Raw genomic sequence first — 24,559 nt, forward strand, 5'->3', positions numbered from 1 at the left:
CCATATGCCAGTTAGAAGGGAAGGAAGTTGGAGCCAAAGAGCGCCAAGTGGAGCTCACCTTTGGAGCTGTGTTTTGGTTTTACCAGGGTTGTCAGCTAGTAGTTATAGTAATTTAAAGCCTGAATGTTTTTCTTGTAGAATCTAGATTGGATATACCGATATAAATAAAACTCGGGTAAATATTTTTAGAGCTAATATACTTCACATATTGTTATACTTGTACATATATATTGACGAGATCTCTGTCCAAAATAACCCAAGTAATCATGACATTTAGTTTCGATGAGTTGGCTTATTATTAGATTTGCCTATTAGGATTTGCTTATCAGTTGCTGAACAGAAAACCAGTTTCCAAAATGTATATTGACCTAAAGAAGATATCTAAAGCCATGCATAGTTAATCATCAGTTATCTGCATCATTATCATCACTGCACTTTGCTATCTGAGTGCCCTTGTAACCAATAACACAACTCGTCTGCTATTATCGCTGCTGCTGTACTGCGAGTGGTCGACAACCCTGGTGGAACACTGGTAACTCTCTTTTTTAACCGACACCTAAGAGAGCCAAGCGATGTTGTTGGTTGTTGTTGCCAAGATACGAGGCTTAGCCAGTGCCAGTGCCAGTCGGTCGGTCGTCGCTTGGTTACTCATTTGTTTTGCCAATTTTCGTAGCACGGCGCCTCGGCCATTCAGTTAGTAACGAACGTTCGCGCCAGACAGACGTATCCGCCACGCCCCCCGCGAAGCCGCCCCCTAAAAAGCTGGGGAAAGCCAGAAAATCGTAACCGAAGCGAAGCGAGCGCGCGTTGTACGGCATCGGAGAATCCGAAAATCCGAAAATCTGAGAATCGGAGAAACGGACATCGGAAGTTCTGCTTTGGAGTGGAGCAGCGTCGTCGTGACCGAGGTTTCTGCCCTCATACATATACGGATATAGTTAGCTATATATATAAACATACATACATATATATAGAAATAGTTTAAAAGAAAATATAGGGCCAGACTTTAGCGCGCTTGCGAAAGTGGAAAGTATCTGCTGGATACTTTGGATACTTTCCGTTTGGGGGAATTAATTAGACCAATATATCCCATGCAATCCGCGCGTTATTTTTGTTGTTTTGTCAATAATAATGCCAAACTGTGGCCAAAAACGGCATTTCAAAAGCGGAAATGCAAAACAATAATACCAACCATTTGAACCAAATCGGGTGTGTAGCTGTGAACTGTGTCTGTGCTGCTTCCAAAAAAATCAAAATAAAACGAATGGAATAAAATAAAAACCCAAAGCGCACATAAATAAATAAATAAGTGTTGGCTAAAAGCTTAGCCCGAAGCGTATTATACATTTCAACTACAGTTGCTGTTGCTACCAAAAGCAGCAAAGCGTGAAGTGCTTGCCAAATGAATTATCTATATAACAAATGGAAACTGCTAAAAAATATATGTATATAAATAAGTTCGAAAAATCAGACCAAGTTTTAAACGATATCTGTGGATTGTGTGGGGTTCTAGCTCCCTTCGTTTGGCTCCATAGTCGTGCTAAGTTGGCCGACAAAGCTTTAGAAATCATTTAACATTAATTGTACATATTTGGTTATTTCGAAATTTAAGCCTAGAACGCAGCTTCATACTAAACTCATTGGAACATCCACTTGAACTAAAGCAACCTCTGTACATAGGCATTTCATTCCCTTAAATTTAATGCTTGCAACTACTGAACTTCTTGTGGGATAACCTAAACAACCCAACAGATATTCCCCCCACCTGTAAATATTCATGCATGTTGCCCCAAGAAACTTAAACCCCATTTGATACCCAAGCCGCATGGTGCTTAACTAAATACTAACTTAAGTCGGGGCTAAAGGCAGATTCCGTTTACATTAACCCTCTTGCTTAACACTGTAGTTATATGTCATCCCCCCTGCCCAAAACACCCCTGACCGCCCAGCAAAACCAAAAACCGAAAAAAAAAACAAAAAATGGCAGTAACAAGTAACTGAAAACGTGCTGGCAAATGCTCAACGTGACCGTCGCTCCTTTTGGCCAATGATTAGAGCTGTCTTGGCGGGCACATATACCCCACATTTAATGCTAATTCTCATTACGGCTGTGTACTTACTATATATCTAACCGAAATCAACTGCAGCTCAAACACATCAGTCGCTTTAACCCCGGGTCTGCGTCTGCTCTCTTGGGAGCAGCTGGTGTCCATGGAACTATGCTCGGATATATCATCGTATCGCCGCGCCAGCTAAAGCTAATCCTACGACCAGATCAAAGCCATCTGAATACCTAACCTACGATAAATCGAAACTACCAAAAACCTAAACTCAAAACCAATTGCATCCAACTCTTACTGTGTGTGTGTTATGTCTGTAAATTTGGTTCGTTGTTATTATCCGTGCCCGTAATACCACATACACACCATAACACACCTACCTACCCGCCTGAAATAAGTCCAAGCCTGCCCGCTAACGATCATGCATAAACCAAAGCTAGCGAATGCTATAACCGCTGCCGCCATTGCCTCATCCATATCCACCAAAAGCAACAACAACCACAACAGCATCGGCGGCGGCAGCAGCAGCAGCTCCGGTGGCAACAAATCGAAGCGACCACGTCAGTTTGGCCAGTACTCGATCGGCGCTGGAGCTGGAGCTGGAGCTGGAACTGGGGGTCTATTCCGGCCGGACGACTCCGGCTTCGAGCAGCTCGACCACTCGTCACTAATTGGGGATTCGATTGATTTAGAGCACTACATCAGCGCCATGGAGGCACGTCGACACGACCAGGAGCCGGACGTTTGGGCCCAGCTGCAGCAGAAGGAGTCGGACATCCTTCTGGCCGCCGAACTGGGCAAGGCGCTGCTCGAGAAGAACGAGGAGCTGGTCAAGCAGCAGGAGAAGCTCATCGAGGACTATTCAAGCAAAATCGAGGTGAGTCATGACCACGTGAAAAGTGCTAAAAGAAAGATTAAACATTAAAAATGGCTAGTAAATGTTAAATGTGGCAAAGTAAAAATGGTTTGAGAGAGAAAAACTTTTGGGAAACATAATATAGCTGAGGATGCACTTTAGGGCACTTTTAAAAAAGGCAATTCAATTTATACTTCAAGTCATTTAAATTTGGAAAGACCATAGAGATGGCAAACGATGGATAGCAAATCAAATGTATATGAGTATCTGGTACATCAATCTCTATTAAGGTTAAGTGTCAATTTAAGCGATTGGGAAATGAATACATTTATTTTAAAAATATTAGCTAAATTTATTTAAGAGATCTGTTAAATCTATGAACTCCCAATCATCAATTCTATAATATCTTGCTCATTAAAGGAATACTTTCATGTTCTTTTATACAAACTCTATCTGATTTGGTAAAGTAAATTTGGTAAACAAAATAATTACCTTGCTTCTATCTCCATAGGAGGTATTTTACCAATTTCGTACAAACTAGATTTGCTAAGATTCTGCCGCAAGGGCCATTAATTTTTTTCCTTTTTGAGCTCCCAACCCTTTTTTAAATAATCCAATAGTTATCGCTAAATGCCAGCGCATTTATCAAATTGGCAACGGCAGTTACTATATACCTGAGTAGCTGAATTTTGATTGACTCACCCGATGATTTGCATTGATTATTGCGGACATGTGTCCGTAAGTGACCCCTCATCGACGCATTGCTGGCATTCCCAGGTCGGGAATTAAATAATACATAAGGATATTGATTTTTTAGAGCTGAAACACAGCACCTGTCCAGTGCAGCTCTGCGAACTCAACTTCTCCACAGCTGTCAACTGCAATTTGTGTGGTAGTTGGTGGGTTCTTTAACTATTTAGACAAACAAAAAAGCCTGCGACATGTCATTTTATGGACGGTGACACAGTATGTGCGCAGTTAACTACTGAACTATATAGTGTATCACGTAAGGGTATTGATTTTTTCGCTGTCTGCCACCCCGACACATGTTCTACAGTACACATAATGTATGATATAGCCGAGGAGCTCTTCTGGAGTCGCTCTAAAAATTGGCTTTATCGAGCACTTTCCTGATAACATGGGTAGCAAAGCAAAGTCTGTTCATAACACCTACAAATGCTTCCAAAGTTTATGTCTGCCACCCGACCTTGAACCGCTCGAATGGGTGGTTTTTGTGTGGGTGGGTGCGGTTCGTTCGCCAGGCACCTGTTCATACATACACACTGTCTACAGATACTTCCAGGTAAATGACAATAGAAGAAATTTCCGATAGGTAAACATAAAACACCCGTTCCAGCTATCGCTCCAAGTGAAGTTCAAGCCACGGCTCAAGTTCGTGGCCGTTCATTAGCATATTGGCTGCCTCGAACTTAGTTACCTCGCCTTCTCCATCCTGAACCGATAGTTAGGCTAATGTACTTCTGTTGACCGACAGGTACACAATGTATTCTTATCAATTAGGCTTCAACGCCGATTAATGGCAATTCGATGCACGAAGGGAGCAGGAAATGACTGGTATGGGAAATGGTTTGGGGACCACCTGATGGTGTCAGTAACCCAAACAGAGGACACAGCAATGCGTTGAACTTGAATAATTTCGCTGGTACATTTTTGCCGTGGGTTTGGGCCATATTTACGTAGTTGGCTTAGTCACTTTAACTGGGTTTTGTATTCTCCTCTTCTGCTGGTTTTGTTTTTTTTTTGTAGCTAAGCGCGTTGAGTGACTTCATCTTCATTGGGAAATGAAATGAAAGTGCGAAGGCCAATTGCTGGGGCTACTCGCGTAATATCCTGAATATTTAGTCAGATGATGTCATCGGGAAACATATGTAAAAATAATTGAATACCTTTTAGAATGTAAATATTTAAAGTCATTTAATTAAATGCATTCATTTTTAAGGTGACAGAACAGCGCAAAACATGTATTCTCTGATTAAGTTTATACAAATCTTATTGAGCTTTAAACAAAAATGAAATAACATATACTTGTATATATCATCCATATTAATTGTCAATAATATTTAAATGCTCTTTTAGTTTTAACCATTTACATGTTTTCTAAAAGTCTGACTGTTAGTCCAGTCCAATTTCCATTAAAATAATAGTTTGCTTACTTCATGCATTCCAAAACCATTAACAATTTGAAATAAAATCGTTTGGCACCTGAAAAGCCATTAGTTTTAATACCGAGCGCTCCAATTAAAAGCCAAAAACCGAGGAATTCCCATGTTCCATTTTTCAGTTTCCATTAGCCATTAAATGGAAATCGCTTTAGCCTAATGAAATTGGGCCAGGCCAAAAAAAAGGGTCAACTCCTGTCAGTTGAACAACACCAATTGTCGCTTTAAATATTTGCTTGTTTTTTTCCATTTTTATTTTAATAATGGTTATGGCTTAGGGAATTCTGGCGTGGAGCTGGCGCATAAATCTTTTGAATTTTTAGTCACCTTGACTTTAGCTTTTGGTCTTTGTTTAGCAATGTGACGTGAGGCGTCTGCCAAAATTCACTTTTATTCGCGTGTTTTTGGCAATATGCAAAATGGCTGTTCGCGTATCTAATTAATTTCTTCGCAAAGTTATGGAGCGCACAATGTCACTGCGCTGCTTGGATGAGCCAGTAGTGGTCAGCTAAACCAGGCCCATCCCATTCGAATACCCATAGTATAGTATAGGCTATATACTATATGTGGTCGGTCTGCGATTGACTGACGTAATTAGACCGCTCGGTTGTAGGTGTTTTGGTTCTGGCCAAAATGGCAGTAGTTTTGGTCGGCCAGGCTTGTTGTTATTGCCGTGGTCCGAAGCCCGCCTATTTTATTTTATTTCGCGGTCTGTTGAAGCGTGTGTGCCAATTTACGAGCATTGGCTTTTATTTTTAGCTGCGATTTGTTTTTGCATTAACTTTTCTATGCGCCATAATACAATATGGTTCTGTGCCCTATTCTCACATGCTAATGATTCCAGAGACCTTGGCTTGATTAGTGGTCATTTTAAGGGTTTTTCGCAGGAGAATAGGTATTACGATTACTTAGAAAGGTGGAAAGTTTACGCAGCTAAGCCATATTTATGTGTTTATTCTAAACGCTTAAGTTTTCCACCTCATAAACAGAGTCCCACACTTTTTAACCTCTTCAATCTCAGCTAAAACAGTTTTACCTATAAATAGCCCGCTCTAAATCGCTCTTTTATACACAATATGTTCTCAGCCATATTTCATTTCGCTTACAATTTTTTCGAAGCCCACTCCATATTATCTAGTTCACAGACAATCGACCAAATAGTTGACCATTGTCTGACTACCAAAACGTGTTTGCTTCGCCCAGGTTCGACTGCAAGCCCAGTTTTCAACTCCCCAGCTCTCGAGGAGAACAATTGAGTGGAAATCAATTGGAATCTGGCATCCCATTGTAGCCAGCCTTAAGTCGCTCGTTTATCACGATCTGCAGACAATTGTTGCTATTACTGGTTAGGAAATTTAAACCCAACTTGGACGACGAAGTGTTGCAAATGGCAGCCGAAAGTAAAGTATATAATTTGAAACGTAGGCGTCTGTTACGGTTTAGGCATTTAAATAATTCAAATTGCTATCGGCTTAAACCCCTTTGGCCTTTTCGAAAGTCTACACCCCTGAGTTTTTGTGTCCGCCCGGCTTTTATGGCTTTAATAACATTTGCTGCTCGGGTTTTTATTTATTTCTGACATTGGCCAACTGGTTTCAGTAATTTATTTAAGAGCTCTTAGTAGAACGGCAACTCACAAACGTTCGTTGGCAATTTGTTCTTTGATCAATTACGATATTAAATTGAAACTTTCAGCCGTTTCCCCGATCGAAGAACGCTAATGAAAAGGTAATTTCATTTAAACGTTCTTTGATTAACCTTGATGATCGCCAGTTGAAGTCTGTCTGTAAACAGGATATGGTTAGCCATGGAAAATGGAAGTGAAGAACTATGATTTGTGGCTAATGAAAGGAAATTCTGCGGTATTCTTACAGAAGTATTTACATATCATACTGTAGTTTCACCATGAATGAAGAGAGCTTTAGTACTAAATGCATAAAACACTTCCTGAAGAAAGTCAAGCTAGTCAATGATTTATATGTGTAATTATTTATTATCCAATAAATATGTATGCTAATGTTTTTAATTGTTATAGAAACCACAACGAAAAAACCAAAAATAAAGCAACATTTTTAAGCAATGCTTATTTCCTTGTGTAACTTCAATAACCACCAACAACTAGTGTTCTATTTATATTAATTTCTCTGCCAATCAAAATGATTCATGCAAATGAACGTATCTTCCGCCTTTCGATCGAATCCCACACCCACAATGCCCATCGCTTCGCACAACTGACCATGTCAGGTGGGCGGACTTCTCGAGGCGGCCAAGAACACATTATGGCCATAATGGTTACCTCTCAATCGCAGACACCTCTGCTGGCCGCCTACTTCATCTATGGTTAGATAACAACTCGCGTTCTACCAGAAATAAAAAGTACGACCAGGGGGCCCACAAATATAAACTTTACCGAAATAAAACTCTCCTCACGTTCGTGGATCAACTGCGGTGAAGTCATCAACACATTGTCGACTGCTGCTGTTATTGTTGTATTACTTTTTTGCAAAAATAAATTTCAAAATCAACCAATTTGCATGCGAATCATACGGGTTTATATAGCAAGGCACATATACTCGTATATAGCAGCGTGTCCATCTCATTTGCTGAAAACCAGTTTGATCGATCTTCAAAACAACAACGAAAAGTGTTGGTTTTTTGTAATCTTCTTTGATGAGTCACAAAGCGAATTCGAGACCGAGTGGAGCTCATTTACCTGCTAAGCATTTCTTCGAGTACCCCCTCGAGTTAACTCCCAGTTCACCAGTTTTTGGCCTCGTTTGCCGAACGGGTATGCAAATTTATACGTTAACAAACAAATGGTGCCTTAATTTTGGTTTGGCCGAAAGGTTTTCAGATTTAAGGTGGACAAAATGCTGGGCTTTCCTCGTGAATGGGGGGTGTACGATCTGGGGTTGGCCCCCATTTTGGTGGGAAATTGAGGTCATTTGACATAGTGCAGCACGATTATTATTGGACATTAGTCGCCAGCGTCACCCTATTCGCATTCGCATTCGCATTGGCTCTTGGCCAGTAATAGCATTTCTTTGGCCATGTTGGTGTGGATGGATGGGTCGGCAAAATGTCATGGTGAGTGCTTTGTTTTCATCGCCGGCTTTTTGCCCAGGGAAATTACTTTCCTTATTGGTCAGGCCACGAGCATTTTCCTTCCACCTTCTTCGTTTCGCTTTTTGTGTCATCAGGGAAACATGAGTTTTTAATGCGGATTTTCCGCGACCTCTGACTTGGTGTTTAGCTTCCCCAGCTTGTAATGAGCTTTATAGAAAGTATAAAAAACGAAACTGTAACAAGTGGGGCTTGAACTGCTACATTACAGGGTTTCTTAGAATATCATACAAGTTTTGAATAATTGCATGTCGTGCATTTTATTATTGGGTTACTAATTAGCTACAAAAGTGTAGATTTTATTTTCATTATATTTGAATTTCGTGTTTACCAGGCATATATTATTTATAGCCAGTTATGTAATTTGATGTTTGCCAGCAAATCCAATCTAATTGTCACAGTACCTGCTCATTTGGGTCTTAACCGTCTTGACCAACAGTCTTGGTAGGTGGAAACGGGAGGCGGAGACCTTCAAGCCATATTCACGATCAACTAACTGTGGCCATTCATTTCCATGATAGTTAATCGACATGTCGAGCAGTTGGCAGGAAGCAAATCCAGTTCAAATTATAGTTACCATTGATGCAGGCTTTACATAATAGATTGATGGCTAAATGTGGCAGAGTCCGTGAGCAAACGGTACCGCCTCGCTGTCAAAGTCCATTGATGTGCAAATTACGGCCGACAACTGAAAATTAATAACTGCAAGCAAATTAATTCGACTGACAACTAAATTGCGAGCATTAACCATCCGACGGATGGTCGGTTCCCCGACTGTGACTTTGGGCTCTTGAAGGTGGCAAAGTATGAGACTACCGCAACAATGCGGCATCTTCCATAATTCCATTGTTGTTGTCACACCTGAACCTTTCTACATACCAGTATGTATGTCTGTACATATGTACATACATATGTTGCATGTGTATAATTTTATAAAATTTATTTCTTCCACCTTCGTTCCTACTTTACACTCCACTCCAAAGATGATGATTTTTAATGAATTGCTGAAGGTGAAAGCATTTTCACTTTCCAAAGGCAATTTTCGGTGTCAAAGCGATGCTTGGGAACAATAGAAGTCGACTTGGCAATGTCGCCAAAGTTTCTATCTGAGCAGAGTCGTAAACAAAATTAAATCAAACATCAAGTCGAAATTTGTTAAATCAAAACAAAATGCAAAAAAAAGGAAATATAAAATATCAGCTTAACATACAAATGTTAAGTTAAAATGTGACTTTGCTGCCATAATAAGAGCTTTTGTAATTTTCGTATCGATCCATGTGATTTGATTCATATCAAAATGATATGAGGGTCGTGTGGATAATGTGACCTGAACTACTATTTATTCAAGATATCGCTTATCATAAAAAATGGCAGATTGTGACATTTGTTTTAGGTTGCTATGGCTATTCTTCTTCAATGCTTGAATTAAATAAACTAAAGTGAACTTAAAGTAGTATACAGTAATATCTACTTCTATATGGTTATCTGTTCACCTAGGTATGTATGTGTAAGAAATCAATTGTTTCATAAATTCTTAATGGCCTAGGAAAACTTCCATAGCCCACAAGCCACGAACTTGCCCTTCTACTTGCCAGCTGACTCATTGGCAATTAATTAACAATATCCCCAGAGCCTACATGTGGGTACTCACCCTTTCCTGTCATATCTCAGTCATATCTATATGTAGATATATAAATATATATATATACGTACACTGCTAATTGGGCAGCTTTCGTTGCAATAAAAAGATATATACACTCGCAGTGTTGTATGTACGAATGTACACTTTTTGTGTGACTAAGAGCCAGCCATCGAATCGGCCAATTGGCAAATTTCAAAGGCCAATACAAATGCAAATAAATATACAGAAAATATTCATATGTATATGGCCATCGAACGTTAGCATGATGACAATAATAGACGATTTCACAAAATACGATATAGCCCCCAAACAGCACTCCCCCCGCAAAAAAAAGGCCAAAAGACGAGCCGCAGGGCGAAAACTTTTTCAGAGGCTCACGCAAATCAGATAACAAATTCGAGTGTCAGACCAAGTGGCATAAACAATGTGCCCATCGCCAGTGGAGGAGCTCTTCAGCTCTTCAGTCCATGGAGATGGTGTTGGAGGATGGCTTTTCACTGGAACAGCCTCCTGCCAGTGACAGTAATTTATGCACCCAACTTTCGATTGAAATGGCTAAACCATAACTATGCGTGGATATATCTGTTAATTGCAAAACTGTCTGATACGACTGTGTTATCGCCCATAGATATGTCGGTCTCAATGAAACTGGGATTGGGAGTTATCAAGAGAGACCCCCATGTATCAACATTTTAGGTCAAACTTGAATAAATTCATTCTGTTGTGAAAAAGTTGTTGTTTTGATGTATCTAGTCGGGTGGAATATCTTTATAAATTAAATAAATAAATATTCAAAAGCTGGTCATTTATTATTATTAAACTAAAAATGGTTACTAAATAACAATACAAAATTTGTATATTACAGAACGTGTTGAAAATTAATAAGTCGTTTTAGAAGGCTGAGCTGTAGTTATTCCTAAATTGCATTGTATATATGAATGTACAATTCATCACCTTAGTTTATCGCACACTTAAGATTTATATCCAACAAAATCGACGTCTTTAACCACTAGTTCGGCTTAAGCTGATTGTAAACTCTAGCTTACAAGGTCAACATGGATGGCCACAATTAAAAGCCAATTTAATGGCCAATTATCACGTCATCAGTTAGATAGTCACAACCGAAAGACAGCTCAAAATGTATCTTTTAGTTTGTTTACACATTTCTGTGAGCGTTTACCTTGCACAATCGCATTAAAATTAGCAGAGCATCCGCACAAATCGAATTCGACTTATTCGGTGAATGAGTCAGGCTCAGACTAAGACAGAGACAGCAATAGTGGAACGATCGCTCTACTGCGCATGCGCGACGACAATCGCAGGTGGAGAGAAAGAGAGCGACATAGAGCAGTAGAAGTAGAAATGCTTTAAGCTGCAATCGAAACAGTTTTTGTATCTGATTGTTTAAGGAGTGAGCGTGTGTGTGTATGTGTGCCCAGGTGTTATGTAACGGCTCTTTCGGCTTAGCGGCACTATTTTTGCGAATTTGTATCTTTTTCGGAGTATCTAGCCTATGTTGGAGCGCAACGAGGGTATTCTTGTAAAAACATTTCATACTTTTAAGTGTGTTTTCATCGATATTCAGGTTTTAAGTCTTACTTACATATATGAACTAAATGTTGCGCAGAACAATATATTGTCATACACGAATATAGACCATTTTATAATTTATAAAAATTTTTAAATTAATAGTAAGTGTTTTAATGCGTTTTACACAATCACATTCTATGAAATTTTTTAATATATTGGTATATTCTATTGATTGTATTTCTTCAATTTTAAAGCAAAACCTTTCCGTTCAATATTTTTAATGACTTTTTTGAGTAGGTTTTTCTATGATTTTACGTCTGTGATTTTCCTTTTTTAACTTTTACTGTCCGACAGTATCTAATAGATGGAATCCCCCTACTTTGGCGCATCTCTGCTCCCCTTTTTCTTGCACCTTACCCTGCTTTTGCAATTAGCGCTTGCTTTTTTAGTGCCATTGTTTGCGTAAACGTTTCACCCACAAGCCTTTTGCCCAGGTGAGTTTCTGTTTCCCTGGCTGCAGGTGTGCGGATGGCGATGGTCCCAGGAAACCATTTAGCATTGCAGCCTGAGAACTAAGTCGCCTGTCACTTTGTCTTGTTGCATTGCACTCCAATTTGGCTTTAACTGGGTAAAAGGTGGCAGCTCTCGCTGTTATTGTCGCTTTTCCCGCTGCTGCTTCTGCTGTGTTGCAGTGTTGCGGGTATCTTGGGTATCATGTAAGCCCAGCAGTTTGAGTTATGGACAGATTGCCACATTTATTTCTTTTAACTGTAAGTGAAGTCTATCTCTGTGACTTTTTGCAGCCGAGGTATTAAGGTGTTGAAAAAATTACACTCTGTTGCTGACTTTTTAATGGGAATGCATAAACACAACGTTTATATTGCCTGAGAAATTCGCCAAAGTGTTACAAGCGACTTGTTAGCAAGCTCTATGAAACCACTTTTTAGGTTATATTACCATCTCAACTCTGCTCTTAAAGAAGCCAGCAACATTCCACTACTTATTTCGATAAATTAATCAATATCGACTGGAAGTTCAACCCTCACGACCAAACTTAGCTCCTTAGCTACCACCACAAAAAAATGTTTATTTATTTGTATTTATGACGAGCAAAACATAAACAAAGCCCAAGACACAAAAAGAGCCATAAAACATGTCTTCCCCGTATATAATTGGGCCATAAATTTTAAGATTTTCCTTCAACTACCAACTACCATCCAAGGAATTATATGGAAATAATCTTTTGGCAAATGGTGGGGCCATTGTTCTTGCGCTGAGCTCATCATCAACAGTAGCCGGGCAGTCGTAATCTCATATCTCCGACTTAGTTACTAGTTACCCTCGCAGCGGAGCTCATTATCATCCCAGATGAAGAGTTTGAAGTCTTCTGGTCAGTTTTTGGCTGGCCCTGAGTTGACCGCTTCGCTGGTCTTGGCTTTGTGGTCTGAGTACATTTTTGCTGTTTTCTGTGTCATAGTTTTATTTTCGTGTCAGAAGCACACAGTGGTTAACCGCTGCAAGATTAATGACACTTTCAGAAACATCTGTCGTACAACTAGGAAGGAAGTTAGTACTCGAAGTAGTATGCCTTTATTTTTAAACGTTTCATTTCGAGAACTCACATGAACTCGCCCAATTTTGGATCTGGAAAAGTGAAATTTAGCGCAGGGCTCACAGGTGCTAATTTCGCTTTATGGATTTATGACGAATGGTTAATTTACATCTGAATCGGAAGTGGAAATTACACATAATTAGATACGAAACAAAAGGAAATCAAAGAAAGAGGTGTGGAGAAAGATTAATTTAAAAGGTAGGAAGCACACGCCAAGTGATAATTTAAATAAAACCACCATGATTAATTTGCATTACTGTAGTTCCATAAACTACTTTATAATTATATTATTTATTTTCAAATAAATCCATGGTGAGCCTCATTATCAGCCATAAAAGATTTCTCAGTTCGACAGCTTTAAAACTTTTTCCGCCCATTGAATAACCATCAATTTTTTGCTTTATTTCAACAACTGTTTATACAAACTTCTCCTTTGTGTGGCTGGAGTTCATTTACTCGGGCACTTGTGCCACTATGATAATTGTTTTTATATGGCAACGTATATTATTTACATATTTTTCGCTTATAATACTTTTTTGCCATCGTTTTTGGCCGAACGCGTCATTAGCGGAGGCAGCATAATTAAAAAACTCTTAGCCAGCAAGTCGAGGGTGATTTTGCGGGGAGTTTTTGGTGGCGAAAACAAAAGAATTGTGGTCGAAAAACAAGAGACCTCTCAAATTGTGTAAACAATCTAGAGAATAACATCTGAAAAACACAAGTTGTACGAGTATTTTGTTTTGAAATATTTAATGAGCTGCTGAGGAATTAGAATGGCTGAATTAATACAAATGTTTTGATGGATTTTGCTTGTGAGTGATGGGAAAGACAGCTATTAAAGTGGGAAAATTAGGCCTAATTGGGCTTGGAAATAAAGCATTTTTATCTGCTTTAAAGTGTTAACATTTATAATGAGATTCTATATCTTTGAAAATCTGACAGCTGTACAAAAACCTTAATCATTAATAGATCATTTTTAATTGTTTCTTTAATTCAAGGGAAAGTATACTTGGAGTTGTTTGAGAGTATTTCTAAGCCGTTTTGTATTCTTTTCCCCCAACCTCTGTTAAAGATTTTAGCTTTCCTGACTCTTAAGCTTTTTATGCGCAACGGTGACTAATTGTTAAGGCCTCCTCCTCAGGTGTCTTTTACTACAATTCCGCCAGCACATCTACCTCTCGTTTGACGACAGCTCCAGTGAGCTTATTTTGTGATTTTGTAAGTTTCGTTGACTTTAGAAGAGAGTGTGGTCGAAAGTCAAGGAGCCCCCACGCTCAGCGACAGTCGGTGAAAGATACATGTTTTGGGCTCCAACGTAACCCGGCTACTTCCCTTTCCCTGCCCCATTTCATCGTCTCAGGTGTGTGCGCATGCGCAGTGGGCGTTACAGTTTGCCGTAAGTATTTATGGCCTAATAATTTTTGGCCTGCGCCTGTGGCAGCACAATCAGATCTAGAAGTGGATTCATGTCGGTGCAGTTCTGTAACTGCTTACCTCATGCCATCTGCCAGAATTGGTGTCACCGCATTTAGCCGTCTATCTGCACAGCTCTTATCGTTGGAAGTGCGATAAGCATTTGGCCATGTTTTGCGTGTGCCGGTGATAAGATAACCGTGAAAACCGAAACAAGTGCAGCGATTTCATTTCTCCGATGAATCACCCGGCCAGTCTCACGCTGAAAATAATTTTCTAAAATGCTTTGTAAACAAAAACACTCCCTCTTTATGTCCCACGAAGAGGCGCTAATTAATAATAATTACCGTTTCCGACATTTTTGTCACATTTGGAAGAGCCGCTCGAAAATTGCGACACTTCAAGTTGGCGACTTCTCTTCGTCTTGCCAATCAAAAACAAGCCCACAAAAATGGCAATCACCTGGGGCCAGCCCCCTCATCCCCAAATTCGGTTTAATTAACTGTCTCGCTCTCGAAATCGTTTTCGTCTTGGCTTGAGATAAATATAAAACATTTGCTTGCCCAATTCTTCGGTGTTTTCACAATTTCCTCAACAATGGCTTGTACGATATCTGGAAATCGACACACAAAATTGTCAATGCCAAATACTCGAAATTAAAGACAGTGAATGCCGGTTTCGCTGCAATTTCCATTGTAATTCGAGGGCTTTTCCTCGGCATGAACCTGCAAAATTACGAAAAAATGGAGCAGAAAATAGGTAGCACAATAATGCCGGTTTATCGATACTTAAAGTGGTTTTAAAGCGTTGGGCAAATAAATTTGCGGTCAAATATATTTCACGGAAAATTTTTAATGCAGATGAGCATATAAAATCACACAAGTAATTTTTAAGGGATTTATGAAAGAAATACCATCGACACACATGAATGTGAATCGGGAATTTGTATTTTTTGCGTAAATATTAGTTTTCTCGGAATTGATATGTCGAATGCTTATTTATCAGGCCAGTTGTGTGTAGTAATGAAATCATCTGTAAGTAAGTGAGTTCCCCAATTGTTGTCAACCCTCTGCCAGTCACCATGACCAAGTTAGCAAAAGGTCTTGCATGGCCTAAACTCCCCCACTTCCAAGGGCATCCGAAATTGCATTGCCTGTCGAGCAAACCCAAGCCGAACAATGGCCAAGATCTGCCTTTTGCCTTATTGTGGCATTATTTTTGTTATTATACTTATTAGCTGCCGCTTCTTTTTTCCCCTTTTCTTGCTATTTTTTCTATTTTGTGAGGGAAGCACCGAATGTCGGACGAGCAGTCAGTCAGTGAAGTGTGGCGGAGGCTCAAGGGGCTGGCCACGCCCCCCGCTGACTGCGACATGACCTTAGGCGCATAAACAAACTTTTGGCACAAGCTGGCAAACTCAACTAAACTCAACTCAACTGAACTCAAGTCGGCTTGGCTCTTTTGGACTTGGTCTATCATCTTTTTTATGACTGCACAGCTTAAATTCAGTTCAGCTCCATGTGTTTGGGCCATAAAACGCGGCGAGGGGGTCAATGCTGCACTCTGCTGCATTGTCAATGTGTTCGGAGAATATACATATACATACATATGTATCTCTAGATATTCGTATATTCTAGCACTAGCAAGTTCCGGGTAACTAGATAAACCAGTGACAGTTGGATTCAATTAGCAGGGTTCTCTGCACTGAGAACAAATCATTGCACAGAGAAAATATACTATAATTTAGTAATCAGAACTTCAATTAATATACAACCGCTACTTGTCTTCATTTCAATCTTATCTGACATGACTTTTCGACTTGAAAATTATCTCATCTTATATTTTCACCATTATAGCTAATATTTAAGGCAACTGCAAGTGATTTATTATCAATATGTATAAACAAATAAATATAGAGGCTCTTGATAAGCCTCTTCACTTTACTTATTTAAAACAAAATGAGAGTTGAGTTCATATTTGAAATATAACTATAATTCACACAACATCCTTGTTTGTTTCTTGAAGTGTAACCGCTGGCCATCTGCCAATCCATGTGGGCTAGTGACAATTCAATTGCTGACTAGTTGGCCAACAGAGCTTGGCACCCGAATTGATTTATGGCCGATGCGCAATCCAACTGCAGTGTGGGCCAACTCGCGCTAATGGCTGCATTTCACACTCCACTCCGAATGGCTGCTCCCGCTTCTTGGCCAACTTAGCCAGCTTTGCCAGCTTTGCCAGCGAGCTGCAACAATTAGCTGGTGTGGTGAGACTTTTTCACAAGACTTCCCCCTTTTGTTATCAGCGATCATTAATCGGTTTTCATTTAAATTAGCTGAAATTAGCCAAAATGCTTGCGGCTAAACGTGCAATTTGCATAATTTCCGCGCTACATTTCGTTTTGCATGCCAATAAAATGCATTATGGCATTTGTAATTATGTGCGAGTGCCGCTAATTAAAATTGTAATTGTGGAAAAGTCTTGTGAAAACGGAAAGTTGCAAGTTTTCCTGGCGGCCACACCGCTTTCCACCCGCAAACGGGTGTCCAATTTGCTTTTGTACAGCGAAGTGCAGCTGATTTATCTATGAACTCTGCTTTTATTTTGGACGGCCAGACGAAATACGCACATCGCTGTTTAATTGCCTATAGCAATGCTGGCTGGCTATGTGGAAAATGCATTTGGAAATGTTCATCTACCAATGCTGATCGGGCCATTGACTCACCGGCCAAAAGATCCGGACTGAGCTGAGCTCACCCGCCTGAGTCATTTCTATTTGCAGCAGTGTTTTAGTGTTTAGCAATTCAAAAGTTAAGCCAGCCGAAGGTTTATGAATGCACAGAAAATTAAATTCAATAGCATTTGCCCGCTGTTCGCTGTTTGACTTATCTTAATAAATCTTATTCGTGAAATATTATGGTGACACTTCAAATGAATCTTGGCTTTTTGCAAAAACTCACTGTTACAAACAAATGAACTTGCACAACTCACGAAAATTTAATTTCAAAACCTATTGAATAGAAAGAATACAGATAGTGCTATATTATATTTTCTTCGTGCTACTAAATGAACATAATTAGTTGATTGATGCAACATTGTTTACTTTCTCTCTGTGCACGCTCTTGCTTCTGAGTTAATTCCCATTCATTTGACATTCGAATTTCGAACTGCAGTCAACCTGTTGCATCCGTCCGCAAGAAGAGGGCCTTGTCAAATCATCGCTTCGGCGAAGAGCATTCAAGCGAGTCATCAGCTGCCACGCCCCCCAGCCTGCAGCCGCCCCTTTCGTGGCACGATTCTAGCCGGGCCAACATGACGTGGCTGGCAATTTAGTTAATTATTTGAAAACAATTATCGAATGCATTTTGAAGCCATTGCGGCACGCCGCTTTCAACACCAAACTCATCAGCAAATCTATTCACGGCGATGACTTCCACACTTCAGGCTTTTGACGAAAAGATAAAACACCTTTCTGCAATTCGGAAATTCGGTTGTCACTTTGTGACTTTATGATATATTTAAAAAAAGTGATAATGTCCAAGCTGTTAGGAAATAATAATTTATATTATAACTCGTCTTATAGGTTCCAAAAACCTATAAATAAAAATTATTGAGATCCGACCTTTAAAATAAGTAGCATTCATGTAGAATTATTGCAAATTATATATATTTAAAAAAGTAATAATGTCCAAGCAGTTAGGAAATAATAATATATATTATTACTCGTCTTATAGGTTCTAAATATTAATTATTTAAACACTCCGACTGTAAAAATAAATATCAATCATTTCGAATTATTACAAATAGAATAGTGTTCATGATATCCATATATAATAATACCTATCTAAGTTCCTGTATTTACACCATAAAGACACTTGGTAACAAAAGACACTGCTACTTCTTCAGTACGAGTAATGAGGTGTCAAAATAATACACCCTTCACATAAGTATATTTGTATTTACCTAGCATTAGAGAGGCATTTGCATAAGTGCACCTGAAAGCACTTGGCCATTGATGAGTCATTTTGCTCACCTGTCGCCAAGTATCTGTATATGCCGCAAAGCGTGTCAATTGCTTCGACATTTCCTGCACAAAATTTCGCTGCACAAATATTTATGAATTTCATACCTTAAAAAAATGGCAGCGAGTGAACAACAATTGCCGCGGAACGTTTAGTAGTTGGAAAGTGGGTCGAGTTACGTCGCATTTGAATAAGACACATGGATATACATATGTATGTATGTACATGTACATGGACCGATGGTGGCAGCAAAAACAGGCAACATGTTGCCAGTTCGAATGGGCGGGTTTGTTTACATGGCCCAGCTCTGCGATAGATTGTATATCCCATTTCAGGTGATCATGCAATGCAATTAGCCGCGGATGAAAAAGAGATCCGAAATCCAAATACGTAATAAAATTAACGCTAAAACAAAACTGGCTGTCCATCATGAAATTTGATACTGATTTTACTTTGTTTTATTATGTTTTGTTTTGTTTTCATTTGTTGTTGCGTCTTCAGTTTTCCTACAATTAAAGTCTGCCACATGATTTTGCCTTTGAATATGTGAACTCATTTTTTTGCGCCGCGGCGGCTGCTGTGGTGGCGGCTAGCTTCTGCACAGAGAGAAAAGTTGGGTCACATCTGCAATGTTTCAAATACATTTTGCTCATATGGGTGGGTTTGTAAGCTAGCACATTTTCTTTAAATCCTAGAATGTTTACATTGAAATATTTTATATCAAATTTTAAATATTTCACGAACCTCATTTTATAAGCTATTGTATGTATTTTCTTTAATAAATTCCTTTGAATATAAATAATTATTATTAACATTTGCCTTTGACTAAATAAACAGGATTTGTATAATCTTTGTATCTAGCTCTCTATCTTAATCTATCAAACCCATGCCCATACCAATATGCCAACATTTGTGGTCAAATGTAAATGATAATATAAAATCATAATACCTAAATATTTCTCTCTGTGTAGTTGTTGATAGCCACTTCCGCTGTTGCTGTCGCTGCTGCCAGTTGCGGTGGTGGTGGTGCTGCTGCTGCTGCCATCATCAACACATTTCATTGAGCGTGAAATAGAAACAGAGAAAGTACAATATGTACAATAATTTTATTTGTGCTGCGCAGTCTCCACCGACTTCAAAAAGCCAACTCCGATGCCAACTGCAATTGGGTTTTCTTATTAAAGTTTTCCATTGTTGCCAGTTGCAGCAGTTTTCCTTTTGCTTTTGGGCCTGTGCAGCGACAACTACTTTGTGGTTTTTTCGGCATCGTTGGCGTCTTTTGCATTTTGCATTTTATGCAAATTGCCCCTAATTTTATTTAAGCTTTTCATTTACTATTTTGTCGCTCCACTTTATTAGGTTGTTGTTTTTTCCTCGTTTTGTATCTCTTATATTTTTCTTGAATTCGCTGGTGTTTCGCTGATGGGCGCAAACAATCGCGTTGACTTCTCAGATTTATTGCCAACTCGTGATTTTCCCCAGCTCGATACGTGGTCGGATTGGCTTTTCCGCCTTCCGAGCTGCGAGTTGCGGTGATATAAAGAAGCTGCTGCATTGGTTACAAGGCTTGGCGGGTTCTATCGGCGGCTTTATGTGTTTCTTTTTATTTCTGCTGACAGCCGGCCTTTTCGCCAGTGCTAGCCAGTGTTAGCCAATTGAAGGTCCAATTATCGATTAAACTTTGCATGCAATTTTCAATGTCTCCGCGAGCCTTGATCCAAAAAGGTCGGGTTATAAAAACACAAATAGCCCCCAGCAAATGGGGCTTACTCATACCTGCCGAAGACTGACACACGCCTGTCAATTATGCAAATTAACTGCTGCCGTTTCTCAAGTCGATAGATACTCATAGGTTTAGGGGCATTCGAAAAGCCGACTTAGATCACTTTTGGCACCCAACACAAATCGATCTGAGAGACCTTTGATCCAATTTAATGGAATAGTAATGAATTTGAAAAGGTTTCAATGCATGGTAGGTATCTTAAGCCTTAAGAGCTTTGCCTATACATACATATAGTACAGCATTATTTAAAATAAAAATAAATAGTCTTTCCTCTGAGATAAGCTATAAACAAGTTTGTTTTTTTTCTGACTTATACTTATACTTATTAAATAAATAGTAAAAATAGTATAGCGAAACTCACGTAGCGAGATATCATAAATTTCCCAAAATAAATAGCCATCGAAAGTCAATTTATTATACAAAGCACTAGCTATCGAGGCAGTAAAATGAAGTATTTATATATTTGTATAACCAAAAATGTGCAAACAATTTATTCTAATTTTTACATCTTTGCTGTCAGATAAATAGATACCTGGAGGAGGTTTACAATCGCCTATAAACTCAACTGCTTCCACAATTGACTGAAAACTCCCAAACGCTTGCCAGCTGATGCGCTTTTAATTTGAACTTTTTTGCCAGCCATTTGTCTGCAAACCGCATCTGAACAAAGCGGAGAAGTGAAAATTCAATTGCATTTTAATTTGAATAATGGGAATTTGTTGCTTTTGACGGCTGGCTTTTGCAGCCGCTGGTGTCAAAAGTCGTTGGCATTGTTTTGGGGCTTGGGAGTTGCTTTTTTGGCCGCCAGCACTGTGGGGCAATTTGGTGCAAAAGGCAAACAAAGTGAGAGGTGGTAGACCTGGCAGATCTTTTGTTTTTACTCACTTATTTTGCATCTTGGCCGGCTTGCAGCCAATTGAAAATGCAAATAACTAAACAATTAGTAGTCGAGTGCTGAGAGCTGAGTTAACCTTGCGGTTTTGCCTGGCTTCGAGCATTGTGACTGTGTATGTACGTGACCATTGTTGGCTTTACTTTCATTGTCTTGACTGCCATATAATTGACAACACGTCATAGAACCAACAATACCCCATATATGCACACACAATTAACTTTCATTTTTTCCCCCTTCGGCAGAAACTCGAGCAGGAGAAGCATGTGCTGCGCCAGAAACTGGCGATCGCCGAGGACGAGAGCGATCAGCGTGTGCTCGAGCTGCAGTCCGATCTCACCGAGCTCAAGGATAAGCTGCAGACCCAGGACACGGCCATCCGGCAGGCGGAGAAGGAGAAGACCATCCTGATCGACGAGCTGCAGCACCAGAACACACGCCTCACCGAACAGATCCAGGAGGCACACGCCACCGAGCTCAAGCTCAGCGCACAGATCCAGGAGCTGAAGGATCAGTATCACTACAGGAACAGCAGTCTGCAGGCAAGCTCTACACCTAAGCCTTTATAGTTGTATAGTTAGAAATATATATGATTATCGCTGCAGGAACATGTCAACAGCCTGGAGTCCATCAAAACAGAACTCAACCTCACCACGGGCAAGCGTCAGGAGCTGGAGCGGCGCCTGCAACTCGCCCAGGAGGAGAAGGAGAGCCTCACCTCGTCGCTGGAGGAGTCCTCCGATCGCATTCACATGCTGGAGCGCCATGCCCGCGAGCAGGAAACAAAATTAGAGGTAAGTCAGCTAGAGTTTTGGCGAGCAAGGTTAATGGAGTAGGAACATAAGAATTGGCTTTATCACGACGCGGCAACGGAATCGTGATTTAACCGTCAAATGAAGATTATTTATGGGGCAGGCGGAGCCAAATGCGCAGTTTCTTGAGTGCCATGTCCAGGCTTATCTCCCCGGCAACAACTTTCTTTTTGCTCTATCGTGAGCAAAGACTAAACTCCATTCTATAAATATTTTATAACATGGACTCATCAATGAAGCCTTATTTCAGGCTATCTAATCAATTGTATACGACAAAAACATATTGCCAAGATTAAATGATTTTGGAAAAAAGAGGTTTGCTTTAATTAATTAAAAAGGAATCTGTAAAACAAAGAAATGCTCATGGGTTAGTATACATGGGTATATGAAGTATACATGGGTTTTCTATAAATATATTTTTGCCATGTCTTAAAATTAAAATTTTATATTTACTATTTTTCACTTTTGCAGACCACCTTACAAGCACTGGAACGCTCCCAGCGCGAAAACAACGTACTCAGTGAAAGATTGGGTGCCGTAAGTTGAACTTTCTCCAATTAAATAATTTCCCATTTACTAACCAACCATTATGCGCTCCTTAAGGATGTTTAACTAACCTCATCAAAATTATAAGGAAAATTTAAGGAATTCAAAAAAAACTTATTTGATAGCCTTTTCCCCTTAAATCAATCGGTATACACCGAAAAACCCAGTCAGACGTGCACCTTATGTTATATGTATAATTGAAATTACTCCTTAATCCTTGACCGCAGGACACCAACTCGAGCACTCCGGGCAGGAAGAGTCTGCAGTTCGAAATGGAATGCGACGAGGACGATGGAAGCTACACGGAAACGGGGAAGCCCAACCAAATGTTTGTGGAAGCCCGATCCGTCTACATACAACTTAAGTCCCTGGTGGACTCCCTAAAAGTTAGCCACGACGACGACTCAGGTGGGTTTCTTTGAATAATTGATTACTTCATAAAAATAATAACATATGATAAAATAGATCGGAAAACAGGCTGAATATATTTAAAATATATTTATTCCATTACCATTAATAATAAACATTTTAATAAAATTAAGATATGATTTTTATTATTATTGGCAAAGAAAGTTTTATACTTACATTAAATCCCGTTTCCAGGACTCAACTCCGACATATCGCTGGAGCTGGAGTCGATGGACAACACCATCTCGAGCTCGGAGCGCCACGAGGATGGCCACCTGGCCATCGAGTTCCGCCAGGGCATGCTGTCGTCGATGTCCGACGAGCTGACCCGGCTGCTGCTCAACCTGGACGCTGGCAACTTCAAGAAGATGCTGGACCAGACGCGCAACCTGGTGCTGGAGCAGGAGGACGAGATCAAACGCAGTCACCAGCTCATTCAGCAACTGGAGGCCAAGGTCACGGTAACGGACGTGGAGCTGCAGAATGTCAAGGAGGAGAGGGATCAGGCACGCGGTGATCTCGAGGACAACACGGATCGGGATGAGCTGCTGTCCAAGGCGCAGACAGAACGGGATGCGGCCAATGATAGGCGCACGAAGGCCGAGGTTGAGCTGGCCAAGACGCGAGTGGAGCTGATGCAGGCCAATAGCCAACTGCTGGAGTCTATTCAGCAAAAGGTGGAGCTGTCGCAGCAACTGGAGCAGTGGCAGATGGACATGCACGAGCTGATCGACGAGCAGATGCGCTCCAAGCTGATCAACAACCGGCGAGCGATGGCCGCCGAGTCCTCCGTCCCATCGCCACCCAGCAGTGCCGCCGCCAATCTGGCCAAGCGCGTGACCAGCTACAAGTTATGGAGCTTATTTCAGCGATAATTGGAGTAACCTCACGACCCGATGGAAGGTCTACGCCACCCTGCTGTTCTTGATGTAGAACGGATCTATATATTTTTAATATTTATATTTATACACAACAAACAACACACACACAAATCGGAGAGCCTAGGCATTATAGGTATTGTACTTAATTGTTAATTGTATACTGTATACTGGAAGCATTGCCCTTCTTCTGTTCGTAGTGAAATCTATCTAATTACGCTTTATTAATTTTAAACACTTACCGCATATTCGATATGATTATTGTACCTATTGTAATTACTGTAATGTAACCGTACTCGTACCTATGTTTAAACACAAATCGTCTCTATCTCTCTATTTAGTTTATCCTTAATTGTTTTTAAATTCCTATATGGACCCCACAACTAATTCGAATCGCTATAGATGTTTTTAAGGTGTTACTTGTTGGGTCTGTTTAGGTCAAAACTGTTAACTGATAATCAAAAAAAAAAAAGGAAACATATCGCGCCTTTATGTTGGGGGCTTGAAAAGCCTCCAAATCTCGGGAGAAACTGTTGCGATTCATCAAAATCAAAAATAAAATCAAAATCAAAATCTGTACGTAAGCAAATATTATGTGTAAGCAAGGCATTTATGTTATAGCAAATAGAAATATTCATCAGCTGGCAATCGGAAGGGCGCAGGAAATGTTGAATACTGTGCAACAGACAAAACTTGCCTTAATGAACGGACAATGAAATTTTAGATTGTTTAAATAACATAACTTACCAATAAACTTACGATTATACCACAACAATGATTTTTAGTAACATCAGATTGTTCA

At 39.9% G+C, this 24,559-nt stretch overlaps 1 protein-coding gene across 2 annotated transcripts; it reads left to right on the plus strand.

Moving 5' to 3' along the window:
* Positions 1–689: 689 nt before the first annotated feature.
* Positions 690–24,529, plus strand: LOC122616899 (bicaudal D-related protein homolog). Of its 2 annotated transcripts, none has more exons than XM_043792485.1 (7): positions 690–908; positions 2,148–2,937; positions 21,359–21,655; positions 21,719–21,907; positions 22,397–22,462; positions 22,699–22,879; positions 23,075–24,529. In XM_043792485.1, exons 2-7 carry the CDS (start codon positions 2,482–2,484, stop codon positions 23,752–23,754), a joined length of 1,869 nt encoding a protein of 622 aa, XP_043648420.1. In that variant the 5' UTR covers positions 690–908; positions 2,148–2,481; the 3' UTR covers positions 23,755–24,529. The 2 variants fall into 2 exon arrangements, with proteins under 2 accessions (XP_043648420.1, XP_043648421.1); XM_043792486.1 differs by having other exon boundaries at positions 692–908; positions 2,753–2,937.
* Positions 24,530–24,559: the final 30 nt, after the last annotated feature.

Source organism: Drosophila teissieri, chromosome 3L (assembly GCF_016746235.2).
Source record: "Drosophila teissieri strain GT53w chromosome 3L, Prin_Dtei_1.1, whole genome shotgun sequence".
Lineage (NCBI taxonomy): Eukaryota > Metazoa > Arthropoda > Insecta > Diptera > Drosophilidae > Drosophila > Drosophila teissieri.